General features: G+C 36.4%; 1 protein-coding gene across 1 annotated transcript in view; it reads right to left on the bottom strand.

Annotated features, from left to right (window-relative positions):
- Window positions 1-1,445: 1,445 nt before the first annotated feature.
- PPEF2 (protein phosphatase with EF-hand domain 2) overlaps window positions 1,446-17,367 on the bottom strand; it is a 42,616-nt gene continuing 26,694 nt past the window's right edge. The window contains exons 13-16 of the mRNA XM_056803830.1: window positions 14,113-14,219; window positions 12,341-12,504; window positions 10,114-10,201; window positions 1,446-5,298 (exon numbers count right to left, since the gene is read on the bottom strand). Coding sequence (XP_056659808.1) covers window positions 5,105-5,298; window positions 10,114-10,201; window positions 12,341-12,504; window positions 14,113-14,219 — 553 coding nt within the window. The 3' untranslated portion in view covers window positions 1,446-5,104. The remainder of the gene's footprint in view (window positions 5,299-10,113; window positions 10,202-12,340; window positions 12,505-14,112; window positions 14,220-17,367) is intronic.

The raw sequence follows: 17,367 nt of genomic DNA, 5'->3' as shown, positions 1-17,367 counted from the left end.
ATTGTTTTTATCCACTAAAAAAACAAAACCCTGTCATAATGTCTGAGTATCACTGTGTGCTGGAAATAATGACTGAAGAGCAAATCGCCTATTAGGGATTTTCAAGAGAAATTTTACTTTATCATTTGTTTTTGTTTTTCCTTTTTTAAGCAGAATTTGAAAAAAGATCCCTCTCTCTAAGGAAAGGAGAGGGAATAAGGGAATGAGTAGTAATTAAGCCCTTACTATGTGCCAGGCATTGTGCTAAGAATTTTACAAATATCTCATTTGATAAGAAGAAAAGAATAAACCTGTGTAATAGCCTTCCATCAGGAAAAATACATTGGAATGAAAGATTGTATTGATTACATTGGACAACTTACATCGGCATGGATTCATCGTTCATTTATTTGATCATTACATTTTAAAAACTGATGCCCTGAAGATGGTAATGAAGGTATATATGTCTAATCTCTACCAAATTATCCTCTAAAAAAACTTTAATATAACACCTGAGAATGAATTCTGGGACAGAATAACCTACAAAAAGATAGAATGAAGTAATTTTTAGCCCAAAACAACTTAGAAAGAAGGCCAGCATGAAGGATCTAGTGCACTGGGGTGGAGGTAGAACACAAAGCAGCACTGTAGAGCAGGTCCCACCTTGGCAGTGGGTCCTAGGAACAACAGAAGCAGCAGCAAAGGCTTCCAGAGCTCTTAGCCACAGATAGTAAGTGGGGGGTCAAACAACTACAGGGACCCCTTTGATAGCTCTGGGTGTAAGATTCATGTTGCATTGCCCATATGCAGATCACATAGCAGTCCTGGGAAGGGTCTCAGGGGGAGAAGGAACATTAGCCCACACCAGTGCTTGAGGATACAAGGGATCAGGGGATCCTGATCACAGTTCCAAAGGGGGAAAGTATTTGTGGTTACTCACAGACCAGAGTACAGGCCAGGAGAGTATTAAACACATCTCTCCTTATATCATACCACTTTGAAAGAACTGAAAGCAGTGTTAGCTCTGAGGGCAGCTGCACAAAGAACCCAAAGCTTGGAACAATGTTCTCTTCACCTCAATTACAGAGCCCAACTTTAATAATTTTTAAAATTAAAAGAAAAAGAATGGAAAATGAGCAAACAACAAAAAAGAAACCCAACATATAAAGATATTTTGGTGACAAAGAAGACCAAAACACAGACTCAGAAGAAGACAACAAGGTCAATACTGCTGTATCCCTAAAACCTCCAAGAAAAATATGAATTGCTCTCAAGCCCCAAAAGAATTAATGGAGAAAATAAAAAAAATTATTTTAAATCAAATAAGAGAGGTAGAAAAAATTGAGAAAAGAAATGTGAGTGATACAGGAAAATCATGAAAAAATAGTCAACAGCTTGGTAAAAGAGCCACAAAAAGTACTGAAGATACCTTGGAAATCACAAGAGGTTAATTGATAAAAGAGGCACAAAAATCCAATGCAGAGAAGAACTCTTTTAAAAAGGAGAATTGGCCAAATGGGAAAAAGACATACAAAAATGCACTGAAGAGAAGAATTTCTTGAAAGGCAGAATTGGCCATTTTGAAAAAGAAGTATACAAATCTAGTGAGGAAAAGAACTCTTTACAAAGTAGAATTAGCCATATGGAAAAGGAAGAACAAAAGCTCATTCAAGAAAATGATGTCTTAAAAACAGTATTGGGCAAATGGAAAGATAATGGCTCTGAGACATCAAGATAAAATCAAAGTCAAAAGAATCGAAAAAAATATAGAAGAAAATGTGAAATATCTCATTGGAAGAGTAACTGACATGAAAAATAAATCTAAGAGACATAATTTAAGAATTATGGGTTACCCGAAAGCTATGATTTTTAAAAAAGGAACTTAAGCATTATTTTTCAAAAAATCACCAAGGAAAACTGTCCTTATATTCTAGAATACCATTGGCAGAGGATTTCAAGTTCGTGTGCCCAGACTGCAACTTTAAGTTGCCTGTTAGCCCCCGTATTACCCCAAAGAGTAGAGGAAGGAAATGCTCACTTTGGGCAACTGGATAGAGAGGTAGGGCATGCAAAAAATGTCTTCTGATTGTGATAGAGGCTGGCACTAGAGAAAAAGTGCTGGGAAAAAGACTTTCTCCTGATGGTTACCCACTTTTCCTGACTGGAAATCCTTCCCCCTAACACTTCTCAATTGAAGGGACTTTCTGAAGAGAAACCTGGGCAGACTTTACCTCAGCTCCTGTTGCCCAGGGGTGAGTCAACCTGACTTTCTCTCAGGGGGCTCAGGCTGCCAAGGCCTGAGTTCCCCCCAAACTTGAGGAGAGAGGAAAAGGGTTTAGATAGAGACGGGGTCTCCCTTTCCCCACTTTACTTTTCCCATTCTTCCCTGCCGGTTATTTCTTTTGTATTACCTGATTGAGTTATCATTAAAAGTTATCTGTTCCCCAAGCTGAGTGTGAGTGAACGGATCAAGGGGAGACCTTTCGGTCTTGAGTAGTAGAGAGGGGACAAGAGGGATAAGAGAGAATTGGAGAGAGCAGCTTTAGCTAAGAAGGGAAGGCAGAAGGAGGAAAATCTTCAAACCCCTTCCCCTCTTTCTGAGCCAACATTTGCTGTCTCCCCTGAACCCCACTTTGAGAAGGGGGTTCTCCTCTCTTTCCCCCTCTCCATAACAAAAGCACAAGTTCCCCATCAGGGCACAAAAACTTCTCTTTTATCTTTTTTTTTTTTAAAGACATGATCCTGGGAAGAGAGGGGAACAGAGCAGTTCCCAGAGTGCTGACTGTGCACATGTGCTAGTACTTTGTTAGTGCTGTTCTAGAACCAGAAGACAAAATAGAAATTGAAAGATCAACAAATCACCTCCTGAAAGAGATCCCAAAAGGATAACTCCCAGGAATATTATAGCCAAATTCCAGAACTCCCAGGTCAAGAAGAAAATATTGCAAAAAGAAATAATTCAAATATCATGGAGCCACAGTCAGGATAACACAAGATTTAGCAGCTTCTGCATTAAAAGACTGGAGGACCTGAAATATGATATTCCAGAGGGCAAAGGATCTTGGACTTCAACCAAGAATCATTTACCCAGCAAAACTGAGTATAGTTTTTCAGGGTGAAAAATGGGTACTCAATGAAATAGAGGACTTTCAAATATTCCTGATGAAAATACCGGAGCTGAATGGAAAATCTGACTCAAATAGAAGATTTAATAGGAGCATAAAAAGGTAAACAAGAAAGAAAAATCAAAAGACATTCAGTAAGGTTAAACAGTGCACATCTATAAATGGGGAGATGATTCTTATAACTCCAAAGAACTTTTTTATTATTAGAGTAGTTAGAAGGAGTATACATAGACACAGGGCAAGGGCATGAATTGAATATGATGGAATGATATAAAAAATAAAATTAAGGCATGAGAAAGACAAATGCATTGGGAGACAGGAAAGGAAAAATAGGACAAATTCACACAAAAGAGGCATGAAAGAGGTTTTACAGTGGAGGGGAAAATGGGAGAGGGGGAGAGGGGAGCAGGTGAATCTTACTCTTATTGGAATTGGTTCAATGAGAGAAAAACATGTACAATCAATTGGGTTTAGAAATCTTTCTTACCCTACAAGAAAGTAGGAGGGGAAAGAGATAAGAGAAAGGGGATGGAGCTGATAGAAAAGAGGGAAACTGCAGGAAGTGGATATCAAAAACTAAATAGGGAGAAATAGGATGGAGAGTAATAATCATAATGGTATGAAAATTTTTAAACAAAATCTCTCTAATAAAAGGCCTCATTTCTCAAATATATAGAGAAATTAGTTGAATATATGAGTACAAGCCTTTCCCCAATTGATAAATGGTCAAAGGATACGACAGGCAGTTCTCAGGCAAAGTAATTAAAGCACTCTTTAGTCATGCAAAAAATGCTCTAAATCACTATTAATTAGAATAATGCAAATTAAAATAACTTTGAGGTACCACTCCATACCTCTCATATTGGCTATTATGACAGAAAAGGAAATGACAAAACCTGGAGGGGGTATGAGGAAATTGAGACAGGAATGTGCTTTTTGGGAACTTGTGAACTGATTCAGTAATTCTAGAGAGCGTTGGACCTCTACCTATAAAACTGTAGATATCCTTTGACCTAGCAATACTATTAATAGGTTTGTATCCCAAAGAGATAAAAAAAAACAAAACAAAACAGAAAGAAGCACCTATATGTACAAAAATATTTAAAGTAGCTCTTTTTTGTGGAGGCAATGAATTGGAAAGTGAGGGGATACCCATCAATTGGGGAATGGCTGAGTAAGCTTTAGCATATGATTGAAATGAAATAAAATTGTGCTTTAAGAAATGACAAGCAGTAGAAGTTTAGAAAAACCTGGAAAGACTTGCATGAACTGAAGCAGAGTAGAATGAGTCAAACCAAGAGAACACAATGACAGGAATATTATGTACAATGAACAACTGTGAATGGTTTACCTATTCTCAGCAAGACAGTGATCCAAAACGAACCCAAAGGTCTCATGCTGGAAAATGGCATCTGCTTCCAGAGAAAAAGAACTGACAAGAGTCTGAACCAGACCAAAGCAAATGTTTTCATTTTCTACATTTTTTTATTTGAGTTTCCCTCCACAAAAGGATTAATATGAAAAATGTTTTACATGGTTGTATATGTAAAATCTCTATGAGGCTGCAAACCATCTCAATGGTAGGGGGGAGTTAGGAGGGTGAGAAGGGAAAGAGGGAGAGAATTTGAGACACAATATTCTTTTTAAAAAATTAGAAACTTTTTATGTGTAATTGGGGAAATGAAAAAACATCAATAACTGACCTCCTAGTAGGAGAAGTAACTGGCGATGTTACAAGAAACCTAGACGAAACCTTTTTTCTGGTGCCATTTCCCGCTTAATGTGTTTGATCTTTCAATTTGCCAGCAGACCCTGCAATTTATATGTTTTTTATGGTGATGAAGGGCACAGGTATTGGGGAAGCTGGAGGTACAAGGTGGGTCAGAAGAGATGTCCTAGTAGTCTGGCTAGTCTTATAAGGCACTTTGACTGGTGGATTCCAAGGTCAGTGGATTTCCTGGCTACTACAACTGCTGCCACTAGTCTCTGAGCTCTTCAGCTCAGTCTTTGTCCTCCAGGTGTGACTGTTCAACTAGGCGGAAAGCCTCAAGGAATTCGTTGATGTCAATGTTTCCATCTTTATTGAAGTCAATGCTCCGAGCTAGGTCACAGATGCTTTCATCAGTTATGTCAATGTTCATGTGAGAACTGAAGAGCTTCCATATCTGCCTGAATTCATCAAACGAGATGAGTCCTAGAGAGGAAAGATAAATAGCTTTAATAACCAAGAATGAAAGAATAAGACAGGACAATCTAATTAGAAAGAGGGAAGAGTATTGCTCATTCACTTTTGCTAAAAGAAGAGGGAAAAGTTAGGCTAGATATTTCAATGAATAGAGTGACAGACTTAGAGATGGGAGGACCTGGGATCAAATGTGGCCTCAGACACTTCCTACCTCTGTGACCCTGGACAAGTCACTTAACTCCAGTTGTTTGGCCCTTACTGCTCTTCTGCCTTAGAATCAATATTTAGTATTGTAGATACTACAATATAAAGTAAAGGTTATTTTTGAAATCTTACTTTTTAAAATATTTTATTTTTTCTCAATTATATAAAATTTTTAAAATTTGTTTTAAAGTTTGAGTCAAATTCTCCTCTTCCCTAACTCCCTCCCCCCCTCTTCAAGACAGCAAGCAATTAGATACAGAATTTACATGTGCAATAATGTAAAACAATTTTCCATATTAGTCATTTTTGTAGAAGAGAACTTGAAAAAAAGTGAAAGATAGTGAAAGATACGAGTCAGACTCAATCATTCTTTCTCTGGAGTAGATGGCATTTCTTATTATGAGTCCTTGGGGATTGTCTTGGACCATTGTACTGCTAATAGTATCATTCACAATCCTTCAATTTGCTCAAGTCAGTCGGAATCAGTTCGTGTAGGTCTTTCCAGGTTTTTCTGAAATCATCCTCATAATTTTTCATGGCATAATAGTATTCCACAACTTGTTCAGCCATGCCCCAATTGATGGACATTCCCTCAATTTTCAATTCTTTGCCACTACAAAAAGAGCTGCTATAAATAAATATTCTTGTACAAATAGTTCCTTTTCCTTTTTTTAAAAGTTTCTTTGAGATACAGACAGTAGTGGTTTGTTAGATCAAAGGATATACACAGTTTTAAAGCTCTTTGGGCATAGTTCCAAATTGCCCTCCAGAATGGTTGGATCAATTCACTACTCCTCTAACAGTGCATTCGTATCCCAATTTTCCCACACCCTGTCCAATATTTATGATTTTTCTTTTTCTGGCATAATATCCAATCTGATACCTCAGAGTTGTTTTAATTTGCATTTCTCTAACCAAGGGTGATTTAGAGCATTTTTTCGTGTGATAGTAGATAGCCTTGATTTCTTATCTGAAAACTGCCTTCAGAAACTCTGGCCATTTATCAATTGAAGGATGACTTGTGTATTTATACTTTGATTAATTTCTCTTTATATTTGAGAAATAAGGCCTTTATCAGAGAGATTTGCTGTAAATTCCCCCCTCCCAATCAATATTTGTTTCTTTTCTAATCTTGATTGCATTGGTTTTATTTGTGCAAAACTTTTTAAATTTAATAAAATCAAAATTATCCATTTTACTTCCTATAATACCCTTTTTCTCTTGTTTAGTCATAAATTCTTCCTTTATCCATAGATTTGACAGATAAACTATTCTATGCTCCCCTAATTTTCTAGTGGTAGCACCTTTTATATCCAAATCATGCATCCATTCTGACTTAAGCTTGGTATGCAGTGTGGGATGTTGCTCTATATCCAGACTCTGCCATACCTTTATCCATTTTCCCCAGTAGTTTTTATATACTGCTTTCTTATCCCAAAAGCTTGGCTACTGTGCTCATTTGCTACATGTGCTCATATGTTGTGTCTTCCACCACTCTACATCTTAGCCAGTACCAAATTGTTTTGATGATTATGATTTTTTAATAACGTTACTCCTAAGTCACCTTTTGTTTTTATTTTTTCTAGCTCTATAAAGTAATTTTTGGTCAATTCGATTAATATAGCAGTGGATAAGTAGGTCTAGGCAGGATTGTTATTTTTATTATATTGGTTTAGCCTACCCATGAGCAATTAATATTTTTCCAGTTGTTTAGTTCTGACTTAATTTGTGTGACAAGTGTTTTGTAATTGTCTTCATATAATCCTTGGGTTGGGCTTGGCAGGTAAACACGCCTAAGTACTTTATTTACAATTATTTTATTTATTTATTTACTTACTTTATTATTACTTTATTATTTACTTATTTACTTTTATTTATTTTATTTAACGGTAAATTTAAAAAATTTAGGGGAAGTCACACAAGAGAAAAATGTCTTCAAAAGTGGAAACAGAGACACACAGAGGACAGACACTCAGAATTGGAGTGAAGAGAGACACTTGGAATGAAGAGAGACACTTGGAGAGAAGCCTGCTGGAGCTGAGGCTGTTAAAAGAATCTGCTGATTAAACTGACAACGTGATGAGTGTAAAGGCTGACTTCTTTTCCTTGCCCTTTCTGGAGGCATGAGCCTCTGGGAAAGGCCTATTGTCTTGAGACTCCTTTCCCCTGGATGGGGCCTTAGAATTTCTACCTGGCTCAGGAGAAGCTCTCTCTAGCTCTCTCTCTCTCTCTCTCTCTCTCTCTCTCTCTCTCTCTCTCTCTCTCTCTCTCTCTCTCTCTCTCTCTCTCTCCCCACTTTTATCTCTTCCTTTATATCTTTCCTGTATTGTAAAATAAAGTACCATGAATTCCATTTGACTTTAGTAATTCAATTTTGGGATTTAGAAATTAAATCCCTGGCGACCAATTAAATATTCAGTCCAAACATAAAATGAGCAATTTTTTAAATTTATAATTAATTTAAGTGGGATTTCTTTTTCTATCTCTTGTTCCTGAGTTTTGTTGGTAAATAAAAAGAAATGCTAATGATTTATGTGGGTTTATTTTATATCCTAGAACTTTGCTATAGTTGTTAATTATTTAAACTAAAGAATCTTCAGGACTCTCTCAGTATATCATCATAGTATCTGCAAATAGTGATAGTTTTGTTTCTTCATTAACTAGTCTAATTCCTTCAATTTCGTTTTCTTCTCTTATTGCTGTAGTTGCATTTCTAGTACAATTTTAAATAACAGTGGTGATAAGGACATTCTTCTTTGCTCTAGATCTTACTGGGAAGGCATCTAATTTATCTCCATTACAGATACTTCTTATCATTTTAAGGAATACGCCATTAATTCCTGTGTTCTCTAGTGTTTCTCATAGGAATAGATATTATATTTCATCAAAATGTTGTCTGCATATATTGGGATAATCAAATGATTTCTGATGGCTTTGTTAATGATGCAGTCAATCATGCCAACAATTGTCCTAATATTGAATCCACTCTGTATTCCTACTATAAATCTCACCTGGTCCTAATAGCGTATTATCCTTGTAATATATTGCTGTAATCTCCCTACTAGTATTTTATTTAATTTTTGCTTCAATGTTCATGAGCAAAATAAATCTATAGTTTTCTTTTTCTTTTTTTCCTGGTTTAGTTATCAATATGCTACTTGAGTTGCAAAAGGGGTTTTAGAACTCCTTCTTCAGCTATTTTGTCAAATAGTTTTTGTAGTACTGGGATTAGTTGTTCTTTAAATGTTTGCTAGAATTCACTTGTGAATTTATCTGACCCTAGGGATTTTTTCTTAGGGAGTTCTTTGATGGCTTGTCCAATTTCTTTTTCTGATACAGGATTATTTATTCTATTTCTTCTTCTGTTAATTTATATTTTTATAAATATTCATCTATTTCACTTAGGTTGTCAGATTTATTGGCATATAATTGAGTAAAAATAACTCTTAATGATTGCTTTACTTTCTTCTTCATTGATGATACCTTCACTGGTAAGGATTTATTTAATTTTTTAAAAAGAATAGGGAAAAACCTATACTCATTAAGTCCAAACTGTATAGCAACCCTGTCCCTTGTTTGAAGAGTCATCCAAGTATTTCAGTGGTGTCAAAAGTTAGTGAATGTGCAGCAGAGGAATGTTTGCAGCTGGATTGCACAGTGGATAGAATATTGGACTTGAAGTTTGGAAAACTCATCTTCTTGAGTTCAAATCCAGCATGAGAACTTATTATCTGTGTGACTCTGGGCAAGTCCCTTAACCCTGTTTGCCTAAGTTTCCTCATCTGCAAAATGAACTAGAGAAGAAATGGCAAACTTCTCCAGTATCTTTCTCAAGAAAATCCAAAATAGCAGAGAGTTGGTCACAACTGAAATGACTGAACAACAATAATGGAGGCGCTAGTACAAATCAGTTAAGCAAGTATCCTCTGTTAATTTAAAGGATTCTTCCTAAAAAAGCTCCCCCCCCACACTCTCTGCCCAAATCCTCCAGGAGGCATTCCCTCTCAGAAAAAAACTATGAGTTGAATGGGACCATGGCATCCAACACTAAGGAGGATGTCATGAACCATTTCTTGCCCTCCTCACAAGTTCAGGTGACCAGGTCAAGTTCTTTACAGTTTTTTACTTTTTCCTTCCTTCCCCCTCTTCCTCTCCCTCCCTGCCTTCCCTAAGGTGCCCCATAAAATACCAACTTGTTCATTGCAGGAATTGGTTCATTTGTGTAGCCTCTTTCTAGTCCTTTGTGACTAGCACAATACTTGGCACATTATAGATGTTTAATAACTGCCTGTTGCCTGTCACTTACCTAGTCTTTTTCTCTCAAAAACACTTGCTTTTCCAAAGACCTAAATAATCAGAAAAGAGACTGAAAATCAGCAGCAATTATTCCATGGGCTGAAAATCTCCAGAGTGTGGACTGAACCAAATTCAATTGTATTAGGAAATGCTTAACAGAATAAATAAAAATATGGCACAACATAAATTATGTTAATTTTTCATTTTCTAAGTCAATATACAGCCCAGAGCAATCCATTTCTATTTGAATTTAATACCATTGAATTACAATTTGTAAAATTCATGTTATTTTCCAAAAATTCCTTAAACCAATTACATATCTACCTGAATGATCACTGTCTATGATCCGAAATATGGTCTCCAGGTTGGATCGGTTTCTGTAAAGCACTTCCAGCAGGCTGGACTGAATGTTCTGCAAGAAAAAAATCATTTTCTTTTGAATCTTAAGATTAATCCAATCTTAAGAAGTGACCTGAATTTTTATAAATTAGGATTAATCATATTGATTGTAGGATTTAGCAGTGGTAGAGAAAAACCCTTTAGTATGAGAGAGGATACTCTGGGAGATGAAGAGGAAGGGATACAAAGAAATCCAGTGGATGAAAACCTGCCTTCCTTCCCCCGCCCCAGCAGCCAAAATATATTTTAAAAAAGAAATATGGAAGCAACTTCGTGGCTCAGTGGATTGAGAACCAGATCTAGAAATGGGAGGTCCTCAATTCAAATGTGGCCTTAGACACTTCCTAATTGTGTTACCTTGAACAAGTCACTTAACCCCCATTGCCTAGCCCTGACCACTCTTCTGCCTTGGAACCAATACACAGTATTGGTTCTAAGATGGAAGGTGAGGGTTTAAAAAAAAAAAGAAAAGAATTAGAAGAGATCATGTTGACCAGTGCCCATGATCATTTCCTTTTCAGGAGAAAACCCTAAAGATTTCTCACTATTGCCCTGTTTTTTTAAATAATTTAATACAAAATGTCTGTGTCATCTTGTTCTAAATATATGGGTATGCCTCCCCTCTCTTTTTTTTGCAGAGACTAGCTGGGGGATACACAGTATATTCTATTACATTGGTTGAGGAGTTATTTTGTTTTGCTGAAATTCTCTCTATGTCCCTTTCCTTTTTATTCTTTGTTACAAGAGATTACTTGTCAGTTAGTCAACAAATGTTTATTATACACTAGGTTCTAGGCTTAGAACCATGGGCGTAAAAAAGGCCAATAACATAAAGCTCTGTCTTTAAGGAGGCATGGTCTAATAGGGGTAAACAACCTACAGACAGCTTTGTAGTTACAAAATCATTACAATGTGAGTAGGAGATGTTGTCTCAAAAGGAAGGCACTGGGGGGAGGAGGAGAGAAACTGGGAGAGATATCCTGCATAAGATGGGTTTAGAGGGGTCAAAAAGGAAGGGGAGAGGTGAAGAGGGGGAACACTCTGTGTCAGTGAGTCAGTGAGTTGGGAGGATTTTATATGTAATCCCGGAGGTAAGAAGGAGCCATTGGAGTTGACCGAGTAAGAGTTACATGGTCAGACCTGTATTTAGGACAATCTCCTTGTCAGCTGAATGGAGGATGGAATGGAGAGAGACTTGGGGCAGAGGCACTAATTGGGAAGCCACTGCAACAGTTTAGAGGAGAGGCGATGAAAGCCTACATCGGTGTGGCAGCTGTGTGCGTGGACAGGGCACATTCATGAGTAACATTATGAAGGTAGAAATGGCAACAGATTAGGTAAGCTTTCCCTAACCCCTCTTAATTCCAGTGCCTTCTCCCTATTAATTATTTCCTATTCATCCTGTATATAGCTTGCTTTGTACATTTGTTTATACATTGTTTCTCCAATAAGACTGTAAACTCCTTGAGGGCAGGGACTGTCTTTTGATTCTTTTTGTAGCCCTAGAATATAGTACAGTATCTGGCACAAGGTAGATAATGTATTTTATTGAATGATTGGTATGTGGGGAGAGTGAGAGTGAGGACAAGATTGTGAGTTTGGTTGCCTGGAAGAATGGTAGTACCCGCAACAGTAATATGGGAAGAGGGAAGGACGTGGGAAGAAAGATAATGAACTCCAGTGTGGGCATGTTATCTGCTTTGCAGTTTATATTCTGCTAGCCACAGCACCTTAAGGAAGATCAGTGATAGACAAACAGATCGCAGACAGACAGACAGATAGATGTATGAATGGATAGACAGATGGACGACAGACAGACAGATAAATGAATCGATGGATCAATGGATCAATATATCAATAGATAGGCTAATAGATGAATAGATATGATAGCTAGATGGATGGATGGGCAGATGGATGGGCAGACAGATAGATAGTTGAATCAATGGATCAATAGACAATAGATGGATAGATATGATAGCTAGATAGATGAATGGATGGGCAGATGGACAACAGACAGACAGGCAGGCAGGCACTGTACTGATCCCTAGGAATACTAGTCCAAACAAGCAAGGAGTTTACCTTCTAATGGGGGAAGACAACACATAAAGGGTAGTTGGAAGTGACGGAAGAGGAGAGAGGGAAGAAATCGTACCTCATGACTCAGCTGCTTCTTAGCTAAGTCACTTAGCCAGGATTTGTATTCTAACATGTTACCAGTAATGTGAGTCACCAGCTGTGGCCTCAGCACTCGCCAAGGCAAGCCTAGGTGTAGCACAGACTCCACAGCAGTTGACCAGTCACTCAAGGTAATAAAATCTGCAAGGACAGGAAGACCAAAGTTTAAATATAAATACAATATATATAATATACAATAAATATGATAATATATTGACATATTATATATATTATAAAATAAATATTCTATATATTCTATATAATATATATTATAAAAATAAATATATAATAAATATTTAAAAATATAAATTAATGACTTTTCATAGAAAAACCTTTTTTGTAAGCAAGTATCAAAATAGTCCCTACATCCTTGTGTCATGAAGGAGCTTATTGAGAAGGGTATATCCAAAGTATTATTGAGGACCCCCAAAGGGTTTTTCTTTATGTAAGTTATAGCTATCAATATCTGTCACATTAAAAATTAAAACAGTCTAGTTATACTATGAAATTAGATTTGATCTCCTAAAAAGAGATCGGAAGATCAGGAGGATCCCCTAAAAGGATCTCTGGGACCTCCAGTTATCTATTAACTGCTTTTTGAAAGGGGCAGTTAGGTAATATAGTACATAAGAATGTTGGGCCTGAAGTCCAGAAGACTCATCTTCCTCAGTTCAAACTGGTCTTAGACACTTACTGTATAATCCGTGGCAAGTCACTTAATCCTGTTTACCTCAGTTTCCTCATTTATAAAATGAGTTGGGGAAGGAAATGATAAATCATTTCAGTATCTTTGCCAAGAAAATCCCAAATGGGACCATGAAAGAGTTGGACACAACTGAAATGACTGAATAACAACAAAGACTCTTTGTAAACTCTTGGTACAGTGGATAGAAAAATGAATTTTGAGTCCCAAGTCCTGGATTTGAGTGCTGGGTTCAAATCTCATCTCATCTCTGTCATCTAAGCCATTTGGAATCATAAATGTATTGCAGTTCCCACATGGATGCCTACCAAGCTTGCTTTGGGTCATGGCCTAATGGAGGGCCTTGTCTACTAAATTCAGAGCCTCAATTATCCCTATGTTGCAAATAAATAAAACTGAGGCTCAAACATATTAAATGTTTTTTTTTTTCATGGTGTACACAGGTAAAGAGAGGAGCTGGGAGGTGGGAAGGAGATACAATTCAACATCTAAGTTGATTACATAATATAATGATAATATATAATATAACAATAATCAGTCTGGAAAGATAAGCTGAAGTCATGCTGTTAGGAGTCTTTAAATGCCAGACTAAGTATCATAGGCTCATGGATCTGGTTCTGAAGCAAACTAAGGTTTATGAAGTGGCTTGTCCAGTATTCCAGCTGAGGTCCTCTGGTTCCTAATTCAGGTCATTTAACTCAGCAGATTGGATGGATGGGTAGATGTATAGAAGGATAGATAGATAGATAGATAGATAGATAGATAGATAGATAGATAGATAGATAGATAGATAGATGGATAGGTAGATAGATAGGTAGATAGACACAGACAGACAGACAGATAGATAGATAGATAGATAGATAGATAGATAGATAGATAGATAGATGGATAGGTAGATAGATAGGTAGATAGACACAGACAGACAGACAGATAGATAGATAGATAGATAGATAGATAGATAGATAGATAGATAGATAGATGGAGAGGTAGATGGATAACTAGATAACCCTAATTCTACATCTTTGATTGCTTTTGGATCTACTCACTAGTTCCATCAGGATCATAGCTCTTAAATGCAGCAAGGAGTGAAGAGGAATGAGCAAATAGTTTCTCTCGAAGTGCTCTCAGAGCTGACTCCTCAACTCTGCTAATCCTAGATGGGGATGAGACAATCACATGTAAAAACAGTTTCCAACACTTCCAAAAAATATTGTCCCCAATTCCCTACCTCCCCAACCTCGTAAATCCCTCCTTGAGATGGTAAATAATCTCATCAATTTTACATGTACAATCACATAAAAAATTTTAAAAGGAACATTTTCAAAGATGAGCTTATGACAAACAATGGACAGTTTATCCTTCTGGCAAAAGTATGCCGGAGCCAGCTTGTTCCCAATTGAAAGAGCTGATTGTTAAATATTCAGAAAAAGGAGCAATTACTACAGAGGGCTTCATTTTCTTGATTGGGTAGTCCAGATAAAATGATGGAGAAGAGGTTCATAATACAGATTAAACTTCAAAGTGTATCAAACATACATTGTTTTGCTTTTGGCTTTCCCCTTATGGTTCCTGGGCATTACAAATATATTCTAAACTTCCACAAACTCAATTTTTTTACAGAAAAATAGCCACAAAATTCTATTGCAGTATTTCTCAAATTACTTTGTTCATGAAATGCTTTGGGGCTTGACATATGTCAATGTAATGAAGAAATGATGGCCCAGGAAGTAGGGTGGAACTTCCTGATAAAAGGGAGTTAAAAGGGAGGCACAGAAATGTTAGAACCAAATAAAGGACATTTTATTTTCACACACAAAAATATTTTGCATGTTTTCCATGCAGTTATAGTTGATATATAACAGAATTTCATTTTTGAGAGCATCTCTTCATTAGTTTATCATATATTCCTCTTGGTGGTACAATGCTCAGAATGCTGGACATAGAGTCCGGAAGACCTGTTAGAATTCTGCCTTATACACTTATTAAATATCTAAGCCTGAATAAGTCATTGGGTCAGCCTCAGTTTCCTCATCTGTAAAATGAAGATAATAATAGCACCCATCTCATAGGGTTGTTGGATCAATTAAGATAAAATATGTAGAAGTGGTTGCTATATGAATGCCAGTTACAATAATATTAAAGCATATAATCAATAACAAAGGACTTTAGGAAGCTGAACTATTTATATTTTAATGAAGGAGAACGATGATATAAGAATACTTTCAGAACTCTAATGTCATCGGGGTCATAGAGAGAGTCAAATATGAGGGAGGGCCACAGAATGGTTTTGTTGTGTTTTGAGAATCTTGGAAGAAGACAGAAAAGGGAAGGAAAAAAGGATACACTGGATAGAAGAGGCAAGAATTGGGGAATTTATTATCTCATATAACCATGCTGCCCAAGTAAGTCTATACAAATATGGAAGGAATAATGGGAAGCAACCATGACATGAATCCCTCTTTCATCTGATCACTAGATCAAAGAACAGAAAAGCTACACAGAGTTTAATATAGAAAAAGTCATTCAATTAAAAATCAAAACAAGAAAAAATACAGAGGAGGGAAGAGGGGGGACTGAAATAGAACCTTAAGCTTGGAGGGGGGTTGTGAAGAAGGCTAATAAGGAAAAAAATAAAGAGTAAGAACTTGTGACAAAGAGAAATCAGAGAGCAGAGAAGAGAAAGTCGAAGAGAAGAAGATAGAGGGAAATGCATGTAGTGGGGTCTGGTGCATGAGCAGCTCTCTTGGCAGTTACAACCTTCCACATGGAGGATACTAGAGAACTGGCTTCCAGGAGAACTGTGGTAGCAGAAAGGGGAATACCTTGGAGAGATGGGGTAGTATACACTGCTCTTGGGAATTAAACATAGTTGGAAGCAGCCTTTTTTTGATTGGCAAAACAACTGCAACTTTCTTGGAAAAGTCCTATTGGCTTTGGTTACTGCCTCTTGGGCCCTAAAACCCTTCTCTTTCCATATGGTCTCTTGCTAGAGGCAGTGAGATGAAGTAAGAAGGAAAAAAAGAAGCAATACTATATCAAATCTACTAAAAATGTTGGGATGCAGCCAAAGCAATCCTTAGGGAAAAGTTCCCATTTTTATCAACAAAAGAGAAAAAGAATAAGGCCAATTGATTGGGCTTATAATTTAAAAAATAAAAGCAAACTTAGAAAACACCAAAATGTAAATCCTGAAAATCAAAGAAGAGATGACTGAAATGGAATGAAAACTAAAACTTTAAAAACAAACCCAATGAATTAATAAATCAAACCAGAAGTTAGTTGTTCAAGAAAAGAAATTAAAAACCCCAGTAAAATGGATGAATCATTTAACTAACTTGGTTAAACAAGAAGAAAGAGGAAAACCAAATTGCTAGAATCAGAAATGAAAAATGAGAATTCACAACAAATGAAGAAATTATTAAAAACTATTTTTCTTGAACTGGGTAGGTGGCTCAGTGGATATAGAGCCAGACCAGGAGATGGAAGATTCTGGATTCAAATTTGGCCTCAGACAATTTCTAGCTTGGGCAGGTCACTTAACCCCAATTGCCTAGCCCTTACTGCTCTTCTGCCTTCAGAATGATATTTAGTATTAATTCTAACATGGAAAGAAAGGGTTAAATTTTTTTTTAAATTTCTAATCTAAAAAAGCTTTTGTCTTTCCAAGATGGAGGGGAAAATGGTAAAATGATTCTTAAGCACTAGATAAGGATTCAAAACTGAAAAACTATTTTTTCTCCCTCTTCTATTTTATGTATTTGTTTGTCATTTGAAATTACTGTATTATCTTGGCTAGTCTCCATGACATTTTTGAGTATATTTCTAGTATCGCCAGGTCTGTTCTGATGAAATTGTCAGGTGGTCAGAAAGGATCTCTGTTTACTAGTGATATCAATCTGACAAATGTCAACTTTGCCCTGAATAATATATAATGACTTGTTAGTGATTATGAGATAATAAATTCCCCAGGTTTTTGGTAACTGGCTAAATCTTGGTAATTCCTGTAGTTTGTAGTAATTGCCTGTAGATTCTGAAATTAAATTATTCTAAGTCAAATTTATCCCCAATATATAAGAACTCTAGTCTAATTAAACTCTGCAAAGAAACATATATATGTATATATATATATTATATATTAATAGCAGAAATATAAAGCCCTTGATCCTGAGGAAGATCTTATGAAACTGATATCGTGTATATGTTTCAATTAATTGTTGACACACTTCATACCTGAATTAACTCTCACTGATGTCTAATTATTGCAAGTCTGATGCTAAACTCAAGAAATGTACACTATACAT

The sequence above is a fragment of the Monodelphis domestica genome, chromosome 6, assembly GCF_027887165.1.
Source record: "Monodelphis domestica isolate mMonDom1 chromosome 6, mMonDom1.pri, whole genome shotgun sequence".
NCBI classification, from domain to species: domain Eukaryota; kingdom Metazoa; phylum Chordata; class Mammalia; order Didelphimorphia; family Didelphidae; genus Monodelphis; species Monodelphis domestica.
The sequence above is the reverse complement of the archived record's forward strand: the minus strand, read 5'-3'. Positions and strand labels throughout refer to the sequence as shown.